This window comes from Lepidochelys kempii, chromosome 1, assembly GCF_965140285.1.
Source record: "Lepidochelys kempii isolate rLepKem1 chromosome 1, rLepKem1.hap1, whole genome shotgun sequence".
In the NCBI taxonomy this organism is placed as follows: Eukaryota; Metazoa; Chordata; order Testudines; family Cheloniidae; genus Lepidochelys; species Lepidochelys kempii.
Window position 1 is genome coordinate 187,175,625 of NC_136380.1, and position 24,732 is coordinate 187,200,356.

At 45.6% G+C, this 24,732-nt stretch overlaps 2 protein-coding genes across 7 annotated transcripts in view; one reads left to right on the plus strand and one right to left on the minus strand.

Annotated features, from left to right (window-relative positions):
• STYXL2 (serine/threonine/tyrosine interacting like 2) overlaps positions 1 to 24,732 on the plus strand; it is a 122,356-nt gene that overhangs the window by 34,194 nt on the left and 63,430 nt on the right. The window lies entirely within an intron of this gene.
• On the minus strand, positions 8,721 to 24,553 carry GPA33 (glycoprotein A33). Its single transcript, XM_073304760.1, has 7 exons — positions 24,264 to 24,553; positions 17,362 to 17,513; positions 16,576 to 16,783; positions 15,882 to 16,040; positions 11,372 to 11,485; positions 10,716 to 10,839; positions 8,721 to 9,959 (listed from the first exon to the last, which is right to left on the minus strand). Exons 1-7 carry the CDS (start codon positions 24,304 to 24,306, stop codon positions 9,821 to 9,823), a joined length of 939 nt encoding a protein of 312 aa, XP_073160861.1. The 5' UTR covers positions 24,307 to 24,553; the 3' UTR covers positions 8,721 to 9,820.

Genomic DNA, 24,732 nt, shown 5'->3' on the forward strand with positions numbered 1-24,732 from the left:
GTGCTCCTAGAGCAGAGGATACGCACTCACAGCAGCCTCTCAAAAAACCACAGTTACTGGAGGGCGACATTTTTACTGCCCCCACTTCCAGAATCAAAGCAAAAGTGAAATGTTTCATCTCCCATGGTGGCTAATCCCCTGCCCTATCCCTAAGTGTGACCTTTCCACAAAAATAAGAAGTTTGGAGCAGTTAGATTACCGTATGTGCATGAAATTGAGCTTTTTTAATTTTTAGTCAAGGTACATAACTGACAGGCATAGAAATGGTTTTGTCAGCTGAATAAAAGTTTTCCATCCTGTATGTGCTAGCTGAAGGTGCAGTGTAATGGGGCTGAGAGAATGAAAGAGGAATGAAGATATTATCTAGACTTGGATCCCTGCATAGTCTCCCCTCCCTCCGCCCAAACCCATCCTGAAGTAGGCTGCTAATTTTTAATAAAGTAGCTTAATATAACTAAAAAAGCAGTGAATGCTATTATTAGTCCAACCCCATATTATCTCTGTTCCCTCACTTTTTCTTAGTTCTATCTTTGAAACTCTGGCAAGCTGCTGTAATTACCACTTTCAAATGATTCTCCAGCCCCCCACAGAACAGGTGAAAAGTAGGCAGGGAGATTACTTCCAAATTCCCTTATGTGGGGACATGCACATGTGGTGTTAGTCCTGATGCACCCTGAATTAGCTTTGGTGGTTTGATCACCATACTCTGAGCTTCCTCAGAAGATAGTACAGCAGTGTCTATTTCCTAGAACAGATGTATGAGTAAATAGAACAGTAGTGCTGTTACTATAGCAACCAGCATTGTGAAGTAATAATGCTAACCCTTCTGCAGCTGGCCAGTTCTGAAGAGACCACCACTCACCCTGGACTTGGTCATTCAGGGCTCCCTCCATTCCACACACCCCCTCCGAAACAGATCTGCGGTGTGGTGCTGGATTTCAGGGAGGGTCTCCAGCAGCAGGACAGGACTTCTGCCAGGAACAAGTCCTGCCTACCACTGGAAAGCCCTTTTTGATTCCTGGCATGTACTCCTAATATGACTCAACTTCCTGTTGATGATCTTCAGTCTGAGTCTTGGGCCCAAGTGGGGAGGGCACATCTGGGAAGAAAATTACAGCACTGAGTAGAGGAAAGGAGAGGGCTGGATAGGAGAGGAGGGTTAATATGCCAAAGGAGGCTACAGTAAGACCTGCAGTAGTTTGTGGGAGACAGTGATTTTTCCAGTGGGTACAGCATAGGATGAAGAGTCAGGACTCCCGTCTCTTAAAAGTATGTCTACACTGCAATTAGACACCTGTGGCTGGCCCATGCTAGCTGGCTTGCAGGGCTTGGGCTGTGGGGCGGTTTCATTGCAGTGTAGACTTCTGTGCGCAGGCTGGGTGAGGTGGGAGGGTCCCAGAGCTCAGGCTCCAGCCTGAGCCAAAATGTCTACACTGCAATGAAACCACCCCACAGCCCAAGCCCTGGGAGCCTAAGTCAGCTGGCACGGGCCAGCTGCAGGTTTTTAATTGCAGTGTAGACATACTCTAAGGGAGCTATCCAAAACTTAAACACTGTAGCAGTTAATTTTACTTGTTTACCCAGGTCTGATTGCTAATGTGTGTTTAGCAGATAGCCATGTGGTGTGCAGCCCGTGCTCTCTTCACAGGCTAATAACGAAGTAAGGATTCTGATGTATTTGCGTGAAGCAACAGGGATGGGAAGGGAGAGAGCAGATCTGTCAAGCTGCACCAGCTTGAATGAGGGACACTTTTTCATTTTAAATGTCACAGGGAAATTTGCAGTAAAATCCCTGTCATGTCTAAGTCCTTTTTAAAACTGCCTTACTTTTAAGTCCCCATGAGAGTTTCTCTGCCCACCACATCATCGCCCCCAAACAAGTGAGACTGCTGGGCAGGACTGTAGGAGGGAGGCCCAAACTCCTCTAACCATGAATATACTTTACTTGGGTGACACAAGAAATGGCCTTGCAGCTGAAAGTTGGGGTACTGTTAGGAGAAGGTTGTTAACGTTACGTTAGTTTTAGTGTGCTTGGTGAAGGAACGCACACATAGTAATGAAGCATTGCTGTCTCTGTTCCACTTCGTCCCATTTGAGCAGCAGATTGTAGCACTGCTGCAGATGGGGAAACAGTTTGGTGGGGGCTTGAGTATTTGTAAGCTGGCTCTTCCTATACCTTGCACAGAAAAATCGTGTGTGTATCTTCCGGTGTGTGTGAGTCAGGCATAGCGGAGGGTCCTGAACAAGTTGTACCATATACCCTTTGGGGGTTAAAGAGGAGTCTAGATTCTGGCCCGTTCATTCATTACCTACCTCATTGAGAGGCTCACCAAGGGAGACAATGGCTATTTGTCTATGCATGGAGCTAGGGCTGTGATTCCCAGCGCGTATAAACATACTTCTGCCAACTCTCACTGAGCTAGCCCGCTAAAAAGAGTAGTGTAGTCCCAGTAGCACGGGCAGGGGCAGCAATGGCAGTGGCTAGCCGTCCTGGACCCTGTTGGTATGTACACGGGGCGGCTAGCCCATGCTGCCACTCGCAGTTGCTCGTGCTACTGCAGATACACTACTACTTTTAGCACTAGTTTGAGAGCTAGTGAGAGTATGTCTGGGCAAACTTGGAATAACATTTCTAGCTCCAAGTGTAGGTGTAGCCAATGAGTACTAAGTAAGATAGTGAGTTTACAGATGTAATATACCACCATTAAGAAGTGAATGGTGTCTTTTTCTCCTCCCCCTCCCAAAATACTATTACTTTTTTAAAAAGTGCTGTATATTGGGGGCATAATGCAGTTCCCAGGGTTCTGTGTTTCGTAGCCAAAAAGCCCCTGAGAGTATGAGTAGTTAGGAGCTTAACTTATGTCAGGAGGAGGATGTTTAGTCACAGAGCAGCTGGGGAGGAAGCTACGGATTTGAATTGAAGGTATTTCTGGCTGGTTGAGCTTTGGCTTGCTTGAAACAAATCAGTTGAGAAAATATATACTGCCTCTCTCTAAAAACAAGTAATTCCACAATCTTAGTTCTATAAATAAACTTATTGTGAGGAATAATAAACCTAGATTATCTGAGCCTGCAGTGTGCTATCCCTTGGTTTATTTCCTAGTGTAAAACTGAGATTACAGTGTCACTGAATGTAAACAGACACAGTCCTAGATTTAGTCCTGTTACAGTTGCTCATGATTCAGGCTATGATTTTGGCACAGGTATTGTATTTTTATTAAAAGTCCTGGAGAGGACGTGGGCAATAAACAATAAATCATGGAAGTCCAGAGTCCCGCCACCCAGGGCTGGAGCCCAAAGCCCTGCTGCCCAGGGCTAGAGCTGAAGCGCTGCACAGTCCCTGACCGAGATCAAGTTGCGGAGGTCTCATAAAATCATGGAATCCGTGACCTCCATGACTGACTCGTAGCCTTACTCGTGATTCATTTTTTGCTTAGTCATCTGGCAACTAATATGGAATTTATTTTCAGCATCTTGAACAAGTATTGCTGCTTCTGTGAAATCTTGCTTAAAAATATGATCTCAGAACTGTGACGTTAGTTTCTTGTGTGGCTGGTTTCTGCTCACTTCAGGCAAAGCATTGTTAGTGCGGAGCAGAAGCTAAGAGCAAGAACATGGGAAAAGAAATATAGTAAAGTTAAACTATTTTAAAGGCTAAAACTACCTTGTGTCCAAGCAGCCACAAATATACTGCTGGCAACTGTCTTGCTCTTCTGTTGAGTTCTCCAGTTCAGAACCTGCATGAGTGAGTCCACACTAGAGCCGAAGGGCCCTCTTCAGCACAGGGAGACAAATGGACCTATGTGATAGGTTGGCTGGCCTTTAAGGGGAGTCAGGTTCAGCCTTGCTTGTGATAATCAGCTACCGTACCAGCTGATCCTCCTCAGCTGGGGATCAGATGGACTTTCATAATCATTGGACCCAACCGAGAGAGCGAGGGGTTTGCACAAAGAGCTGAGAGAGCAGAGCACTCGGTGAAAAAAGTTTTGGAAGGGAGTTTACATCCTGGGATGGTCCCTGATGGTAGAGGACAGCAGGGCTGAAGGAGACTCCTAAAAGTGGGACTGAGACAGTGCCAACTCCCAGGCAGATTGCCTTGGAGTTGAGGATCCAGACTAGGGGTAAGATTCCAGGGAGACACCCTCTGAGTCAGTGTTCTGCAAAAGAACAGAGAAGTGGGGAGGACCCAGAATGGATTAAAAGTTCAAGCTTGGGGGGGTACAGGGGAGAAGTTGTTTTTGTTGTGTTGTGATTTGTTTCACGTTTGAGTTGGTTAATATGTCTACACAGCAACTAGACGCCCGCAGCTGGCCTGTGCTGGCTGACTTGGATTCGGAGAGTCTTGGAGTGGGAGAGTCCCAGAGCTTGGGCTCCAGCCTGAGCCTGGAACTCTACTCAGCAATGAAACAGCCCCACAGCCTGAGCCCAAGTTGGCTGGCACAGGCCAGCTGTGGGTTTTGCTTTGCTGTGTAGACATACCCGAAGAGACTCCAGGAAGAAGCTGTAGGGCAAGTGCTCTGACAAGAGAGCGGAGAGGAAGAGGATCCTTGAAGGGGCAGAAGACGTCATATGGCTGTCTAGTGTCACCTGGGACACTGTCCATTTGGGACATTGATACCCCAGAAGGTGGGGAACATGTAAGTGACTTTGGTAGAGGGCCAAGTTACAAGAAGAAGTGGACCATCAATAGGCATGAACGGCTGTTGGCAGGGGGCACTAGACACGGAGAGTCTGTGATGCCCTGCCCAGCCAGGAAGGGGCGCACCAATGGTGAGGGCGCTTTTCTACAGTCTGTCTGAGGGAAATGGAGTGGTGACGAGGTCTGGAGCAGCAATGGGACAGATCGCTTTTCTTTCTCAGGAGCCAATGCCAAAGTACACAGGTAGCTTGTTATCATAGAACATCAGGGTTGGAAGGGACCTCAGGAGGTCATCTAGTCCAACTACCTGCTCAAAGCAGGGCCAATCCCAATTAAATCATCCCAGCCAGGGCTTTGTCAAGCCTGACCTTAAAAACTTCTAAGGAAGGAGATTCTATCACCTCCCTAAGTAACGCATTCCAGTGTTTCACCACCCTCCTAGTGAAAAAGTTTTTCCTAATATCCAACCTAAACCTCCCCCACTGCAACTTGAGACCATTACTCCTTGTCCTGTCCTCTTCTACCACTGAGGACAGTCTAGAACCATCCTCTCTGGAACCACCTCTCAGGTAGTTGAAAGCAGCTATCAAATCCCCCCTCATTCTTCTCTTCTGCAGACTAAACAATCCCAGTTCCCTCAGCCTCTCCTCATAAGTCATGTGTTCCAGACCCCTAATAATTTTTGTTGCCCTTCTCTGGACTCTCTCCGGTTTATCCACATCCTTCTCGTAGTGTGGGGTCCAAAACTGGACACAGTACTCCAGATGAGGCCTCACCAATGTCGAATAGAGGGGAACGATCATGTCCCTCGATCTGCTCGCTATGCCCCTACTTATACATCCCAAAATGCCATTGGCCTTCTTGGCAACAAGGGCACACTGCTGACTCATATCCAGCTTCTCGTCCACTGTCACCCCTAGGTCCTTTTCCGCAGAACTGCTGCCTAGCCATTCGGTCCCTAGTCTGTAGCTGTGCATTGGGTTCTTCCATCCTAAGTGCAGGACCCTGCACTTATCCTTATTGAACCTCATTTCTTTTGGCCCAATCCTCCAATTTGTCTAGGTCCCTCTGTATCCTATCCCTGCCCTCCAGCGTATCTACCACTCCTCCCAGTTTAGTATCATCCGCAAATTTGCTGAGAGTGCAATCCACACCATCCTCCAGATCATTTATGAAGATATTGAACAAAACCGGCCCCAGGACCGACCCCTGGGGCACTCCACTTGACACCAGCTGCCAACTAGACATGGAGCCATTGATCACTACCCGTTGAGCCCGACAATCTAGCCAACTTTCTACCCACCTTAGAGTGCATTCATCCAGCCCATACATCTTTAACTTGCTGACAAGAATACTGTGGGAGACCGTGTCAAAAGCTTTGCTAAAGTCAAGAAACAATACATCCACTGCTTTCCCTTCATCCACAGAACCAGTAATCTCATCATAGAAGGCAATTAGATTAGTCAGGCATGACCTTCCCTTGGTGAATCCATGCTGACTGTTCCTGATCACTTTCCTCTCATGTAAGTGCTTCAGGATTGATTCCTTGAGGACCTGCTCCATGATTTTTCCAGGGACTGAGGTGAGGCTGACTGGCCTGTAGTTCCCAGGATCCTCCTTCTTCCCTTTTTTAAAGATTGGCACTACATTAGCCTTTTTCCAGTCATCTCGGACTTCCCCCGTTCGCCACGAGTTTTCAAAGATAATGGTCAATGGCTCTGCAATCACAGCCGCCAATTCCTTTAGCACTCTCGGATGCAACTCGTCCGGCCCCATGGACTTGTGCACGTCCAGCTTTTCTAAATAGTCCCTAACCACCTCTTTCTCCACAGAGGGCTGGCCATCTACTCCCCATGTTGTGATGCCCAGCGCAGCAGTCTGGGAGCTGTCCTTGTTAGTGAAGACAGAGGCAAAAAAAGCATTGAGCACATTAGCTTTTTCCACATCCTCTGTCACTAGGTTGCCTCCCTCATTCAGTAAGGGGCCCACACTTTCCTTGGCTTTCTTCTTGTTGCCAACATACCTTAAGAAACCCTTCTTGTTACTCTTGACATCTCTTGCTAGCTGCAGCTCCAGGTGCGATTTGGCCCTCCTGATTTCATTCCTACATGCCCGAGCAGTATTTTTATACTCTTCCCTGGTCATTTGTCCAACCTTCCACTTCTTGTAAGCTTCTTTTTTATGTTTAAGATCCGCTAGGATTTCACCATTAAGCCAAGCTGGTCGCCTGCCATATTTACTATTCTTTCGACTCATCGGGATGGTTTGTCCCTGTAACCTCAACAGGGATTCCTTGAAATACAGCCAGCTCTCCTGGACTCCTTTCCCCTTCATGTTAGTCCCCCAGGGGATCCTGGCCATCCGTTCCCTGAGGGAGTCGAAGTCTGTTTTCCTGAAGTCCAGGGTCCATATCCTGCTGCTTACCTTTCTTCCCTGTGTCAGGATCCTGAACTCAACCAACTCATGGTCACTGCCTCCCAGATTCCCGTCCACTTTTGGGATGGGAATCTGGAACGGGTTATATAATTTGCAGCATTCTTTATTGTTGAAAAGGCAGTTGTAAACAGTTATTGCCCATGAACAGAAACATTACAATGGCAAATTCACTTAAAGGAAAACTGCAGTTTAATATAACAGTTCAAACCCTTACAGCCAGTCCGTCAGCCTCACAGCTTTGCCTTCAACTCCTTTTTCTCTCCTTGCTTGTGCCTTGCTCCATCCATACTCACTAGATCCTGTTGCTACTCCCCTCCCCCCAATATCCCTAAAATGTGGCCTTCAGATTCTGCCCTCTACTGCTAAATCATTGCTGCGAGCTTTGGTCATTGTTTGACTACTGTAACTGTATGAAAAATGCAACTGCTGTAGTTTTCCTTCTTTAGTTCCTTCATTGGCTTCCTGTCTCACTGCATCAAATTCAGATACTTTCTCTTGACCTTGTAGGTTCTTTGTAACTCTGCCTCACCTATAGTTCTGCTCCTCTTTCTTCTTAAGCCCCCTCTTCTTTCTACATGCCTCTGTATCCTAAAACACTTTTGGCATCTCTTCTCAGCTTCATGCCTTTTTATGCACCTTGTGCTTGGAATGGTTTCCCAGTTCCTGTGTGCAACACCCTTTCTGCAATTCTCTCCTTTAAAACCCACTTTTAAGTGAAGCCTTCCTACATTATGCCCATGTCTGATGTCTCTGGCTGTCATGCATCTGAACTGTACATTTCTGAGTTAGACTTTTACTTCTTCAGTGCAAGGAGGTGGTTTTGTACATATTTTGAAAACCGCTGTAGTAGGTACACTTACGATCCAATAATTGCAAAGAGTAAATTGTAAATTTCTGCTGAGTATCAGATATAAAATAAATGTCAAAAGAAAGACCCTATTCTGATTTACATGATTTAGGACCCAGATGCTGTACAATATTCAAATGTTAGAAAAAATTGGGAGACTTTCAGTGTTGTTCTGATGTGCCTTCTCTTATTTTTTAGATGATTGTTCTTTTACTCTTTGGCTACGTTTCCTTGAGCAGCTGTTGTGAGTTCTGCAAAGTCACTGAAGGCAGAGGAACAATACAATATTAAAGGGATAACACTGTATCAGTAACAAAAAATTTGTATCAGATTTTTTTAAAAACAGAATTTAACTAGCTCAATACAAAAATTAATATTGTAAAAGCCTTTTGGAAAATACGAGACTGTCACTTGTGTCATAAGCAGGAGACAGGAGAACAGTGACGGGGAAATGAAGAGCTATCTTTTTGGGACTTGCAAATGCCAGTTTGAGGGTAGTCCCTAACCTGCTGGTGGGAGAGGGAATGTGTGACAGTTTTGAGTATAGTATGGGATACTGATACTCTACGCTGAGTGCATTGATCTGTACTTTACTTCCTTCAAGCAGCACTAGAATAAAAATTAGAATATTTTTCTTCTAGCCTTCTCTGTGAAAAGATCCAACTGCCATGTTAACAATGAGGAGTCCAGTGGCACCTTAAAGACTAACCGATTTATTTGGGCATAAGCTTTCGTGGGTAAAAAACCCATATGCATCTGAAGAAGTGGGTTTTTTACCCACGAAAGCTTATGCCCAAATAAATCGGTTAGCCTTTCAGGTGCCACCGGGCTCCTCATTGGTTTTGTGGATGCAGACTAACATGGCTACCCCTCTGATACTAACTGCCATGTTTTCTCCCTTCCCCTGATGACTACATGTGTGAAGGGAAGACGGTCCACTGTCTGCCCCTTCTGTTGCTGGGGTGGGGGAGTAAGTAGAGGATAGAGGACTCTGGGATGGGACATGAAAATGCACCGTTAGAATCCCTTTGGGAGGGAACAGGTCTCTTTTGTGCAGAGGCAAATGGAGTGAGGTAGTGAAGGATTGGCTGTTAGACCTCCCAGATGCCAATTATGGATTAGAGTCCAGCTGCTGCAGACAATGCCTATACAGTACCAAAAAGCTTTGCAAGTACAAAAAGTAAGATGAAATGGTCAGTTCTGCTGTTTTTAGACATCCCATTAGTACCAATGCAATAGCTGTTCCCAGCAGAGGGTCCTGGCGATCAGCTGCAATCATGTTCTATATTTTTGTTACATATTTTTGATTATATACAAAAGCCCCGTTTAGTGAAAGCTTAAGAAGAAACCTGACATTTTCTAAACTAGCCTGCTTCTCAAAATAAAATTAAAGTTAAAACAATCCGATACTGGGTAATGCCACTGTGCCTGTGCTCGGTGGCCTAATACAGTGCATGCTATTGGCTGAAACTTGTGGCATTTACCAGAGTACCCAAGTTAAACAGTCTGCCCCTTCCCAGTGAGCCCCAATTAATGAAGCTGAAATCTTCCATGGATCTAATGATACAGAGTAATTTGCATTGAGGGGATTTACCCCTTGCTCCCCAAATAAACCTGACACGGCCCTGTCTGCAAAAAGGTGGGTTACGGTGGGTGAAGCAGGGGTTCTAGTGCTGGGAAATGAGTTTTGGTTCTACATAGTGTCTTATTTACTTATTTATTTAGAGTGGTGCCTACTGTGCATTAGGCACTTCCCAGGAGGATTTAGAGAAATGGACTCCAGACCCTGGAAGCTCACAGTCTAAGCTACACCAGAGATCAGAGCAGTCGGGAGTAAACAGTGTTTCTTAAATCAGTCCCCTCTTCCTTGCCTTTCCTATTCTGGGAGTGACTATGCCTCAAATATCTAGCCGGGGTGTGTTGGTGGGTGGCATCTGTGGCCTGCCTCTTGTCCGATATTCCTCCTCCTCCTCCTCCATCTCTTCTTCAGCTGGTCCCCGAATCCTGACGGGCTCCTTCTCACTCTCTTCTGGCTCACTAAAACATTATCCAGAGATAGATAGATATGTTAGCTGGTTTTAATTAACTTACATTCTGAATATTTTACACCGCTGGGACAGAGGTGGCTCCACAGGTCACCTGGGAATGTTCTCTAGACTTCAGTTTGAGAACCACTGGCCCACACTCCTTCTTGCTGGGGCTGGAGTAGCTGTGAACGGCCTTCTCCCATTTCCTACAGCACTTGTTTAGAGAGGCAAAGACTGGAGTATCTGTGAGCTCTCCACAGCACTCCCTACAGGAGCAGTGACCCTTTCCTCATTTTTTGGATTGAAGAGTATGAGCGGCTAGGGTGACTCAGACCCCCAAGAACAGAAATTGCAGAGGCTGGGCAGAAATGAGGTAACGGATCTGAACTTCAGATACCCACAGGTGCTTCCTGATTGGTTCCTTGGGCTTGTTAGCTCAGTCCTGCACCCTGTATGGTGCTTAAGGGACATCATGCATGAACGATCACAAAGGAGCCCATAAGAGCAGACCCAGTATGGTAAAGGAGAACTAAGAGGCAAACTGCAGTGGCAAAGATGGGACTGCACAATGCCTTCTTCTCTCCTGGGTTAAGTCGTTCACCTTTGCAATCAATAAAACCTATGCATCATCAGCTAATTTTCCACCTCATTGTCTCTCTCCACCAGCTGTCGTGCATCGATGCTGCAGAGAGAAGATGAGAGCACATTCTACCTCTCACAGAGTCCCTCACATAGCCCACCTACTCTTCTGGGGAAAGGCACTCACGTCATCTCGTAGTCCGTGTCCTTGCTGCCCCGGCAGCAGCAGCAGTAGGCCAAAATCCCAATTACAATGATTGCAGCAACTACACCACCAATGACTCCAGCATAGAGGGCAATGTTCATGGATGCTATGGAGGGAAAGACCAAACACAGTCACAGTAGGGTTGACAAAACAAACCTGCATGCATTAAGAATGACTTCAAATCAGGTCAGATTCACACCCATCGGAGACCAAACCCCACCACCCTTCTGGGGGTCCCAGACACTTAATGGTGGATCTGGACATCCTTTTACTTGTAGCAACTGTTATTGACTCTGCACTGAACCAATGGGTAGCAGGGACAGGTCCACGGGAGTGATTGATTCAACAGAGATGGAGACAGACCACACCCCCATACTCTGATCAAGTTCAGATCTTAACTTTGTGTCTCAGGCCCATATCTAATTAGATACAGCCTTAGTATTATTCGCTATTACAGACAAGTCTAAATGTGAGCACTTCAAGCAGGGCAGTGGAATTCGTTTTGGAGATATGAAACAGGGCTGTTCTTGGAGAGGTAGGGGTACACTCATCTTCAGTCCCTTGCCTACATTTAGTCTGTGAATACATTTCCCCCCTCCCCATTGCCCCACCCACCCAAGCAGCCAGTAGCATCTTACGAGGTACAATGGAGACTGTCATGTTGCAGAACTCCTGTCCAACGCTGTTAGTGGCAGTGCAAATGTAAAAGCCGGAGGTGTCTGCAGAGATGTTCTTCAGAGTTACCTGTTGTCCTGGTGCAAAACACAAACCCAAAATATAAAAGAATTTGTAGAGGATTAGGTCAAGGAAGGGACTGGGGAAAGGAGCCCTTCACATCTAAATTGCCCCTTCAAATCCCGCCCAAGTTGGGAATGACCAAAAGTTGTTACAGTTTTTGACTGGTTTTATGACTTGTGTGAAATTAGTTTGGCCTCCACATGGTTCTTAGTGGGAAACATAAGGAAGGCTAAATAGAAACGTGCCTTTGGCTACTGGCAATACATTTAATGTTCAGCTGTTTTCAGCCCTGCAATTGTAGGTGGGGCTGTGGGCAAATGAATGTTCAGCAAAGGTTTGTCTTGCTCTTTTATACATGGCCAGCAGCCTTGTATGCTTTGTCACAAAAGTTATCACTGTCAGGAGGAGTATGGCAGCTGAGAGCAGCTGGCTCAGAGAAATGGCCGTTTGAAGAGCTAACACACTAGTCTTGTAACAGTTTTTCAACCCACCAGCTTTCAGGATGTCACAATGCCATAACTATTTGCCAATAAAGGGAGCTAGTGGGGAACGATGGCCTGGTAGAGTAAGGCAAAGGTAGATCAGGCTGTATAAACAATCCGTGGGGAGAAATCATGTATTTGGCAGGGTGTGCTATGAGGCTGCACATCTCCCTTGAGCTAGTGGGGCTCAGTACTATGAATTAGAGCTTATCATTTCCTCTGTATAAACTTAGTTTTATTCAGGTTGTTTCCCTTTTTACACCTAAATGGCAACTCCGTTTTTTTCTCTGATGGTCCCTGTCAACCATCTGTTTTTAAAGTGAGCTTGGTAACTATATTTAAGCACATCATCTGGCACCACAGCTCTCTCACATACATGTTCTTTTCACAGAGCCATAGATTCTAGGGCCAGAAGGGACCATTTACTCTGATCTCCTGTGTAACACAGGCCAGAGAACTTCCCCAACATAATTCCTAGAGCAGATCTTACAGAAAAACATCCAGTCTTAATTTAAAAATTATCCGTGATGAAGAATCCACCATGACCCTTGGTAAATTATTCCAATGGTTAATTATTCTAAGCGTTATGTTCAGACTGGAAATAAGATGTATTTTTATCTAGCTTCAACTTCCAGCTTTTGGATCATGTTATATCTTTCTTTGCTAGACTGAAGAGCCCATTATTAATATTTTTTCCCCATGTAGGTACTTACAGACTGTAACCAAGTCACCCCTTAACCTTCTCTTTGTTAAGCTAAATAGATAGACTCAAAGAGCTCAGGTTTCAGAGTAGCAGCCCTGTTAGTCTGTATTCACAAAAAGAAAAGGAGGACTTGTGGCCCCTTAAAGACTAACCAATTTATTTGAGCATAAGCTTTCGTGAGCTACAGCTCACTTCATCGGATGCATTCAGTGGAATTCAAAGAGCTCAATCACTATAAGGCATGTTTTCTAATCCTTTAATCATTCTTGTGACTTGTCTCTGAACCCTTTCCAGTTTATCAACATCCCTCTTGAATTGAGGGCACCAGAATTGGACACAGTATTCCAGCAGCAGTCACACCAGTGGGAAATAGAGCAAAATAACCTCTCCACTCCTACCTGAGATTTGCTGTTTATGCATTTAAGGATCTCATTAGCCCTTTTGGCCCTAGCAGCATACTGGGAGCTCATGTTTAGCTGATTATCCACCACAAACCCCAAAGTTTTTTGAGTCCCTGCTTCCCAGGATAGAGTCCCTCATCCTGCAAGTCTGACTCACATTCTTTGTTCCTAAATGTATCTGTTTACAGTTAGCCATATTAAAATTCATATTGTTTGCTTGCACCCAGTTTACCAAATGATCCAGATCACTCTGAATTAGTGACCTGTCTTCTTCATTATTTACCTCTCCTGTCCAACTTTTGTGTCATCTCCAAACTTTATCAGTGATGACTTAGTTTTCTCCCGGGCCCTTTTCTCAGTGTCCCTGTCTAGGCTGTCATTTTTTTGGCATCACAATGTTTACAGCTTTCAACGCTATAGTGCAGTGCTGCTTTGTAACCCCCAAAATGAATAGAGTAGAGAATAAATGTCCTATGAGTAAGGCCCTTCATTTCCAGTTTTTACCAATCTTTTTTAACCTAAATATTTGTGGGTTTTACAAAATCCATTATTTGTTTTTTACCAAAAAAATTTCACACAATTTTAAAAGTGCCAGAACTCCCTGGACTCAGCTTTCTGCTCTAAAAGGAGAGATCACTGCTTGCTTACCTGCCATTTCTCCTTCCAGAGAAGAGCCATAACCCAAGCACTAGTGTCAGAGCAGATAAAAATCTATTTTTTTTAACTTTTTTAAAAAATGTATTTTTTTAATTTGGATTTTGTTTAAAAAGTTTTTTTTAAAGGCTACTTTTCTATTTAAAGAAAGAATTGTAGGAAAACATCTTAGCTTTTGAGATCAAGTTTTATAAATGTGGCACAGTAGATCATGTACTTTATTAAGAGCTTGTTTTGTTCAATAAAAATACATTTTATATGCAGTTGTGCATTTAAATAAATTCCAGTTTCAATCCTAATGCAGCTTGACACAAATCATGAACAAAAAGTTAATTAATAAATTACAGTGGAATATATCATTCACCATTTTCTAACATACTAAAATGTACAATTAATAAGAATCTGAGTTTTAGAACATAATTGTTTCTTGAAAGGTTCAGACAAACAAACCAGGAACAGAGAGTCAGGTTTACCCCAATATTTACCCGGAAAACTGAACTTAATTTTACTGCACTGCTTTTACCTGTTTTTAATTTTTTGTAATAAACACTGATAAATTCCTGGGAAAATTTAAACATCTGTAAATAAATAGCCTGCCCTATGAGCCAAGTTGGAAAGATGTAGGGCAGATAAGAAAAACAGGAAGTGTCCCACCATTGTGAGAATGGATGGATTCCAAAGAAATTCCACATACCCTGCAGCATTACCCCAACACACACATTCCAGCAGCTCAGGGCTGCGGCTACCCTGACAGCCCTACTCCTTTTATAGCCTCCCAGCATCAGCCCTAAATCCCAGAGGGAGAAATTCCATCTGCACCCTTAATGGACAGCATTTCCCTGAAAATTAGTACCAAATGCAAGGAGACTAGAACAAACTCCTGCCCCTGGGGAGGAGAATAAGGCAGGCAGAAAAGTTCAGAGTGGTCTGATCTCTTTAAGAAAATACATTGTGGTAGCGAAGACAAAAGCTGCCATCTCTGAGGCAGGGGCACCACCCAGTGGCCAGCCAAGTGAACAAGAGATTTCATAAAAAGAAAAGGAGTACTTGTGGCACCTTAGAGACTAACCAATTTATTTGAGCATAAGCTTTCGTGAGCTACAGCTCACTTCATCGATTTTGCGAATACAGACTAACACGGCTGTTACTCTGAAATCAAGAGATTTCATGTGGAGTTGCTCCTTGGTAGCTCAAGCAATTTTCAGAGAGTAAAATGTGAGTGCCCTACCTAGCTAGGATCATATTCAGCTCATCTGTTTACCCACACCACGGCACTGGATCTGAAACCACGACTGGCAGGTTGAAACACAGAACCACTCTACATTGTGAAGCTGGTCAAGAAACACACGGCAGCTTCTGGCAATAACGCCTAAGGGCCTGTTATACACTGCTATCTCTTGCTGATTGACTGCATGTGAGAGACTACTGCACCCCCATCTCCTTTAGAGACATCCCTCCCTGCTCCCACTTCTCAGGAGCTTAATCACTCCTTTTGTTCTGACACTATTTTAAAATAAAGTGACTATCGTGCTAGTGACAGTTACTGTCCTGACAGCCTCCATCCCACCCGCTCTCAGCCCTGAGCTGGGCGGTTACCTCTCAGAGTGGAAAAGTTCGGCCTCCGTGGATGCATCCACTGAAGTGAGCTGTAGTTCACGAAAGCTTATGCTCAAATAAATTTGTTAGTCTCTAAGATGCCACAAGTACTCCTTTTCTTTTTGTGAATACAGACTAACACGGCTGCTACTCTGAAACATGGCCAGTTTGTTCCTTAGCCTCACTCCTGTAAGCATCAATAAGGGGGCTGATTAGTGTCAATTGTGGCAGGGTATAGACGGGTCCACTAAGAGAAATTGCCGTGGGCGGGGGGGACTGTGTGAAATACTTTGCTGGTTACAAATGGTCATTAGGAAATAATTACTTTGGTTGGCTCTCGGCTGGGCTTGAATCGGTGACCAAGAGGTGAAAGCATCACTGCCTGTCGCTGCTCCAGACAGCCACCCAGATACTCACAGGTACGTCTCACCCTTGGAGGATAACCTTTTAAAGTCCTGTTTTTTTAAAGGACCTGCTCAGAAGGCCTAAAAGCACTGTGAATCCTCAATCCAAAATGTTTCTACTCCCAAACTGCAGCAAGTACCATGGCCTGGCCTCCTTGCATCTCACATACCTGATGCTGACACCAGTGGTCGGGGCTGGTTCAGTACGCTGAAGCTTTGCCAGGTATACTCAGGTTTTGGAGACCCCTGTTGAGAATTGCAGGTCAGGTTGATGGTCCGTCCGTATTCTGGTGTCCCTATGACTTTACACTCCGGCTTGGATGGAGCCACTAGAGGCAAAGAAGGGAGAATGGCCTAAGCAGATGCAGTGTGGCACAGTTATACAGAGAGGTCTGCTGAGATTTCTTTCTATACATCCCTGCAATCCATCTTCTGCAGCTGTGTTTTTTCCTCCCAGGCCGAAACTGGTCTCTCTTATACCATTTTTTTACAATAATTAGAACAAATTCTGGCCTCTCCCACTGCTTTGTTACCCTTTGTCCTTCCCTCCCACATCCACCCAAGTTCAGGAGTTAATCATAAGATGTTTGGACATATATGTTACTTCCCCTCCACCATCATCAAAGGATAACCTATCCTTGGTGTACAGCATAGTATAGTGATGTGCATGATGGGGATGGCGTATGCTTTCTTCTGAAATATCTGGCATTGGCTCTCTCTCTTATTGCTGTGGAGTATTGGATCAGTGCTAACTGAGGGGGTAGAGTACTCCCACCAACATCACTTCCTGCTTGTTGCATAGTGCTGTCTGTCACTGAGCTGCGGCATTGGATCTGTACTATCTCAGGGTGTAGAGTGGCTTACCAAGGACCAAAAGATCTATCTCTGCAGAGGCATGGGGGAGATCTGCGCGCACTTGGACAGTGCATCTGTAAGTTCCATTGTCTGCCATGGTCACCCCCTGGAGGGTGATGCTGACATCTGTGACTTCAGTGCCATGGAATTGCAAACGGCCTTCGTAACCCTGGCCATAGTGCGCAAAGCCATCAAAATACCTTGTGACAGCATCTTCCTGTAATAGAGAAGGAGACACCAAACAGCAAACTTATTTTCTGCTATGTGTGTCCTCAAGCTAACACTATAGACTGGCACATTCTAAGAGGAGCAGGAACTGGAAAGAAGCAGATGGCCTACCTTTCCCTAGTTTCCTAAAGATACCCTCATATCCTGTGCCCCAGAGGCCAAGGAGAATGCCTGGAGACTTTCATCCCCATATCCTGCAGGGGCCTCTTCACCCCCCCCCCCCCCGTCAACATACTGGGACAAAAAAGAGTCCCATAGTTCCCTGAAGGCCACTTAAATCCATCCCTCCCCACCACCCCGAGGCTACAAAGATCCCTTCCTGCTCCTTCCCCACAATCCTTCAGCAGTCTGGGAGGACCATGGAGGCCCATTTGCTTGCCTGTGGTCACACAATGAGTGTCTGTGGCAGAGTCAGGATGACAACCAAGAACTCAACCCCTGGTCTCTTGACAAAAAGAGCCCAGAAGGCCTCTTCACCCTCCACCACAGATCAAAAAGAGGTCTGAGGCCCTTTGATATCTGCATTTCCATCATCCCCAATATGCTCGCATGCATCTTGTGATTTACCAACGGAGATATTTTGCTCCAGGCAGCAAAGTCTGCGTTGCTGGTGGCAGCAGAGGTCTGGAATTCACATGGGAGGGTGGCGTTAGTTCCTTGTGCTACCTTTACTTCCTTGACACGTGTGTTCACTGTGAGTGCCTGGGCAGTCACCAGAACTAGAGAGAGAGACACAAAAAACAAACAAATATGGTCAATCTCCCTCATCAGAGAAATGCTTCTCTTGGTACTAAGGACGAGACCTGCACTCAACCAGGGTACATTGGGCCCTACCATGACTGGGTATCATATAAGTCTGCACTGTACCGTCTCTGTCTGCTTGAGAATGGGTAGAGTGTGTGTCTTCCTCTCTGTCCGCACAGAACGGAGAACACAGGCAACTGTCAATCAATATAATGAATCGTGCTCCAGAGGCTGGGTCTTATTTCTGCACCTTCTCTTCTGAAGAGTCCTTCTGTGGACAAGGTCTTCTCCCAAGCAGCAGTCCTCAATGACCTGACCCAAGTCCAAGTCTCCAAAGCTAGTACTACTGCAAAAACAAATCCCAGACCCACAAGTGGCTGTGCCATGGGGAAACTATCAGACAAAGGGAAAGTGGCTGGCTGGTGTTCTGGAGGAGCTGGTCCAGAGTTGCTGTTGTTTGGCTGCCTTACCTTTGCATTTCCGGACCTTGTTGTGTTTGCATTCCTTGTAAACTGAACCTTAGCTGTGAATTTGGGGGGGTCTGTGTGTTAGTTTTGGGGACAAAGACCATGTTCTTGTGATATTTCCCCCTCTGAAGTTACTGATAGCAACCTTAACTCCCCTTAAACCCAGTTTTGTGTCTGGGTTAATTCCCAGAGTGGGTTCCACATCATCAGTTTATCAGACCTCAGGCTCTCATTCCCCAGTGGTTGGTTTAGATAATCCCACAGGATTTCCCTGGAAATCCCAGGGGGTGGATCCCTAGGCGTACTATTTCCCCAGGGGTTAGTTCAATTAGCTGAAGTATGGATATCCCATGGTATAAGCAACTGGTTGTGCATTCCTTGGAGTTACCCAGTATGGAGAATCTGTGATAGGTAAGATGAGCAGTTTGAGGCTAGAGAATCTGCTCCAGGATATCAGAGCAGGAGCTTGATTTGCAGTCAGAGCTGTTTCCCCATGTCCTCCCTTCCCCTCAGTCCCCCACCAGACTCGACTTTCCCTGTTAGTGCAATGCTTAAACAAGCAGCAGTAATGTTCAATTGTGCTTATTGTAGGGAGGGGAGAGCAGGTTTGGGTAAATGAGAACCAGTCCAAGCCCTGACATGGAAACCCCTTTTCCAGGTGCAAAAAAAAAAAAAAAAAAGTCCTTATTCACATCCACCCACCACCACCTCCCCAGTCACTATAATCATGAACCTTAGCTCCCTTACAGAAGCACCAGCAGATCCCTACATGGGATATGGTGGTGGGGCTCAGCATCATCTTGACTGGGTCACACAGCTACTCCCTTTTACCCAGGGGCTGCTGTGGAGTGACTTCATGCTATGCTTACAGGGGAAGCCTCAGTGCATATCAGATCATTCCTTCTTCTCCTGAAAAAAACACAGGGAAAGATCTCATGTCCCCTGGGGTTACCAGACTCGTGACATGCACTATGATGCCCCGCACAGGGGAAACCCTTGAATAGTAGTGGGGGTCAGACACGAGCGAGGGAGTGCAGACCCAGCAACAGGCCAGCTGCCTGAGGAGATGGGTGGGGGAACAGTGGCCATCCTCCTGTACTGAAATACTTACTTCAGACTTTAATGGGGGTGGGGGGGAGGGTAGCTGAAGGTTGCAGAAGGGAGGGGCCTTTCCTGTGGTTTGGTGAAGCAGCCACATGATGGGTTTTTTGTAATGCTGTGTCTGCTGAGCTCAAAACCATGCCACTCTGGTCAAAACCGAGCTCTCTCCAGAGCACAATGCAGGGGTCTTGGATATGGAGGCCGCGTTCTGTTTTACACTCAGTTCTCCATGACCTTTGTGTCCCCAGGAAGCTGTGTTTTAAAACACCTGCTTTGTTCTGCATAGTTCTGGGTTGTTGGTTTTTTCATGGCACCGCTGAGTCATTAGAGGAGAGAAGGAATGAGATCGAAACCCGAATCTGACTACCTCACCTTAGCGTGCAGGAGGGGCAGAGGCACTCCCAGCGTAGAGGCAGGCTCCCTTCAGGAACAGGATGAAAAGGGACAGTGCCAGAGGCTAGGGAAGGGCTGTGCTGTCGCAGAGCATATGGGGAGGGGGGAGGATAGTGAAGAGCTGTGCCATCCCAAAGTGCCAGGGTGGTCACGTGGTGAGGGGGGAGGGGAGTTGGTGGTTGAGATGCAGTGCAGGAGAGCCAGCTCTGGGTCCTGTCTCAGACCATGACTACACTATGGGCTCTGCAACGGCACAGCTGCAATGCTACAGCTGTGCCACTGTAGCACCATAGTGTAGATGCTTCCTACAGTGACAGAAGGGGTTTTTGCATCAATGTAGGTAATCCACGTCGCTGAGTGGTGATAAACTAGGTCTTCCATCAGTTTAGCTCCATCCTCCCTGGGGATTAGGTCAGATTAACTACAGCACGTAGGGGTGTGAATTTTTCACACGCCTCAGCAACATAGATAGGTTGATCTGTATTTTAAGTGCAGATTAGGGCTGAGTCACATCCCTGCTACTTATGTCAGACCTTCAGATTAGTACCATGAGTGAATTTAATGCATGGGATAGAGAGACGGCAAGGCAAATTTCTCCTTGTGATGAGCTGTATAGACTCCATCCAGGGGTTGGTGAGTAGAGGATTAACACGTGCTCCCAAAGGTGAAGAAAGGCCACACCTGCCTGCCCTAAGTGCAGGGATGTCACGAGGAAAGTAAGGCCGGGACCAGTTATGATGAGTTAGGTAAAGGCCTGCAGGATACATGGACATGGTGTGGATAGACAGGAATAGCTCATTTCCTCTCTGAGAGGCAGCAGCAATGGCAAAGTCTGGGAAAGCCCTGTCTAATGGACTCCGCCTTTGACTGTACATAGCTCTCCTCTTTGATTCAGCTCACACCCTCCTCTCTGTCACTCACTCCTGACAGACCTTCTTCTGAAGAAACCATCCCTCTAGACTCGGACCTTCCCTATGAAATGGCCTGTGTGACTGGAGTCCCAGTGTGTCCTCTCTCCCTAAGGCTCACTGCAGTGGAGAGTTTGACACTGGGTCACCCCTGCCTTGCAAGCACCTTCTCCTGCTGCCTGGCAGGCACCCCCCTACTCAGCACCTTCCGAACCAGCCTGACATATATTTACAAGAAGTGTAAGGATCCCTCCTCTCTGCTCCTGCTCTTCTCACCCCTTTCATCACCTCCCTAATAAAACCAGAATAAATAGTGAGGAAAGGAGGGCTGATGGCTAGAGTAGAGAACAATCAGGACTCCCAGGCTCTGTCCCCTCTGTCACTGACTTCTTGTGCGAATTTGGGTAAGTCACTGAGCATTTCTATGCCTGTGTCGCCATCTGTAAAATGGGGGTGATGCTCCCTTCCCACACAGCGGGATTCATTTGTTCATAGCTTTGAAGTGCTCTGAGAGCCTCAGAAGGAAGGTGATCTAGTAGGGCAAAGTATTTTTATTATTACTTTATTGCAGCTACCACCCGCACGTTAGCTGCTATAGGGCACCTAAGATAACAGCACTGTGTACATGACGCCAGAGCTGGCTCTGCCCATCCTTTCCACCTTTCACCCCTCACACATACACACACAGAAAGCCATTGGCTTGCTTTGTGTGGGTAGGCAGAGTCCATCCCTCCACTCCAGAAGCATGAGCAGTATCTTGACTCTCCCAGGAAGCACCTGCAGTGCCCCCAATGGTTTCTGGTAGAACAGGTTATTCTTACTCCATTGTCACTCCTCAGAAACTGGTTCCACCCGGCTAGGGCTCACCAATAGATCATTCACCCAACCCACAGAGAGAGAGAGAGAGTGACAGCCCAACCCCATGCACTCACAGCTATTCCTCAGAGTCCAGCCAATGCCAAACCTCTCATTTACTGCAGGTTTTTATTCTTTTCAAAAACACTATCAGTTCAGAGTTGCAAAAGTGCCAAACCAAACCCCACACGTAACAGAAGCAGCCAGTAATAGGAGAGCTGGATGTCACTGTGAAGGATTGTTCTAATTTGCCTGGCACTGCCATGCAAAGGGCTGAGCTCTTTGGTGCCCTCTCACTTATTTCCTACATCTTTAGTCTGATTGTTTGACTGGCTCGTAATCCAGCTTTTCACTGGAGAATAAAAGACTCCCCACTACATATCCTTCTGGTTCTCTGAATCTCTGTTTAGTTACATCCAGTGATACCACTAACGGTGTTTCCTTCCCCCTCGAGTCACCAGCGCTTTCAATGGGGTAGTCTGTTCAGCAGTGGTGCAGGGCTGGGAGATGCTTTTTGTCACCAAACAGCTTAGCTAGTTAAAAACTGGTGGCATGTCCAAAATCAATTTTTTTGGAGGGGGAACTGAACCCCTTTTAAATCCAACTGAAGGGAGAAGGGCCTTAAAATCCAATCAAACTCAGGGGGGAAATAGCATATAATATTGATAAAGAGACATTGTCAACAGGCTTTAAACCCTAGATTTAGATTTTGTTCTGACATAGAAATGCTGTTTATCAATTTTTTAAAGAAATCACTGAAAAGACCTCTCCTCCCCTCCAAGGTACCCCCTTCTTCCCCCCGCCTGGCAGTACTGGGAATGCAGCAGAAATACCAGAAAGTAAAAGTGACTTGTTTACTTCTACTGACAACATTGAATTAATGGTAAATGGCATAGAAACAGAACAAAGGGTGAAAAACTAACTAAATTATAAAAGTTCTTTCTGTTTTAATCACCTCAGGTGTCATGAGTGACAGGGTTAAGAACATTTTTGCAAAGAAAATCTGAGTAGAAGGGTGACAATGTTCCTTTGTTTCCTTACTGAGCACTTGTCTAGCACTCCAGCCACTGTACATTTTTTTTTACTAACAACCCTTGGAAACATTCATGTAGACCCATCTACAAAAGTAACTCCCAGCCCAGCAGAAACAAAATTCCCTCCCTCCCCCCAACCGTCCATACCCCCCTGTGTGATGATCTCTTTCAAACATCTCACATCAAATGGAACTAACAAATAGGACAAAATGTGAAGCTACTCTAGCTGCATAAATCCAACCAAAGTTTACATAATTGCAAAGAAAACACTTCTCATATCACCTTGAAATAGAATGAGCTGGCAGATAAGAAATACACCTGTACCTCAGAACTCTATTCAGTGTAAATACACTATTTTCATACATGACAATTTCCTTGGGCTATCCCTCACCCCTGTCTGTATGCAGGATCCACCCATTATCTTTACTTAGATTGTCTATTATCTTTATTCAGATTGTAAACTCCCTGGGGCAGGAATTGTCTCTTTGTTATTTGTTTGTATAGTGAAGAGAGATGGAGGCACAGTGGAGCCTTGGCCTCTTAAGTGCTACTGCAGTACAAATAAATAATAAAAAATAAAGTGCCAGAGATGAGCCCATCTTGCAAAATTTGAACTGAACGCTCCCAAAGTTTGGACCTAGCGTTTTCTTTAGAGACTGTCTATACTACTGTGCATGGGCCTGAGTCCTCTCTTGGTTCTGCTGCACCTTTCTTGGCTTCAACAACCTCTTCCAAAATCTCTCCCACTCCACTGTTTTAATAATGGTGTTAGAAGGTATGGCCTATACTCAGCCCAAATGGCCCTGTTTATTATTAGAGAGACAGGTGGGTGAAGCAATATCGTTATTGGACCAACTTCTCTTGGTGAAAGAAACTCATACACAGAGCTCTTCTTCGGGTCTGGCCTGAAGAAGACCTGAAGAAGAGTTCCATGTAAGTTCAAAAGCTGTCTCTTTCACCAACAGAAGTTGGCCCAGTAAAAGATATTCCTTATCCACATTGTCTCTCTAATTTCCTGGGACCAACAGGTCTACAACTACACTGCGAACAACCTGTTTATCATTTCACCCCTGGCAAAGGGTGCAAGGTGTGTCACTAAAGAGAGAGACAAAGTTCCTGCTCCAAACAGCTTTAGGTCTTTAGAATCACCCATGACATAAGAGGTGAGGGGGAGAACAAATAGAAAGGGAATAGTCTGGGGTGGGGTAAAACAGGTTATATCAATAAGATCAGCCAGTGATTCAGTCTGTGCCCATTTCTTGAGGAATACAGTTTTTGTAATTCCACTGTACAGTATTAAATACAAATTCCCATCTCTCAGACTTCCCGGAAGAAGTGAGATTTTTCAGAGGGGTTTAAGTAAGGCAGGGGTGGCATCTAGGTGAGTGGTAGAGAGTGTTCTATGCCTAGGCTGGCATGGAAAAAAGGCACAGAGATATTTGTGTGAGGAAACAAAGGCAGGTCAAGACTGGTGTCATTGGCAGGGGGCTATACAGGGGGAAATGAGAAGGCAGAGGATCAGAGAGTTGGGCCAAGGCTCTTGGAGTTAAAAGCAAGGAAAGCAGTTTAATTTATAGATGTTGGCAGATCTGTACCTTGGGTTCGAAACATACAGTGTAGAGAGTAGAAGCTAAGGACTTTCCCCCTTTGAATTCTAGGGACAAAGGATATACAATATCTATGGAAATCATTTTAAATTGGTTTTAAAAATCTTTGCCATCATGATACAAAACTCCATTCTCTTTCTGTCCCTGAAATTGTAGAGAGACTTCTGGAGTTGCCTGTGAGTCTCAACACTGTAGTATGGAGGCATTATCACTGTACCTGCCAGATCATAAACAGGCTAAGATTTGTACTAAACAAAGGACATTGACACACAGAAATGGCTGGGATATTTGCCTGTGTAACATTCACCTCTCTCCAGTCTCCACCCATTCCCTGTAGAACACAACCAAAACAGTACTCACCCACACTCAAAATGAACAGCTGAGATCCCTTCATAGCTCTCATGGTCTCTTCTTATCCTCCGTACAGAATATTTCCCTTTAGGATTGCTCGGTAGCTGAATTATTTTAATTAATGGGGTAAGGCAAACAGGGAAGCCTCACGGTTGTAGTTTGGACTCACTTCCCCAATCCTTTTTCACTTGCTCTTTCTCACTCTGCCCTTCTTCCCCACCCCCTTCAGCTAGATTGACAAAATAATTCACTACTAGAGATAGAAATCTCTTGCTGTTCTCTGCCTGAGGGAAGCTGCTGTATGTTATGAACTTGTCCCACCCTCTCAGGTAAATAAACCACCTTTCCTGGTCTCTGCTGATTGATAGGTACACAAAGGAAATGACGAGTTAATCCAAAGGGCCAGGTAAAAGTGCACACAAGAGAGCAGTAAGAGCTATCTGTACAGTGACAAATAACCATGGCAGATAAAAATGGA

Excerpts from the sequence above, each read along its gene's own strand:
- GPA33 (XM_073304760.1), bottom strand. The coding sequence starts at position 24,306 with ATGAGAGCTATGAAGGGATCTCAGCTGTTCATTTTGAGTGTGG. Across the intron at positions 16,041-16,575 it reads GATAGATCTTTTGGTCCTTG|TGGCTCCATCCAAGCCGGAG; the intron begins GTAAGCCACTCT and ends CTTTGCCTCTAG. Across the intron at positions 9,960-10,715 it reads GACACGGACTACGAGATGAC|TGAGCCAGAAGAGAGTGAGA; the intron begins GTGAGTGCCTTT and ends ATAATGTTTTAG.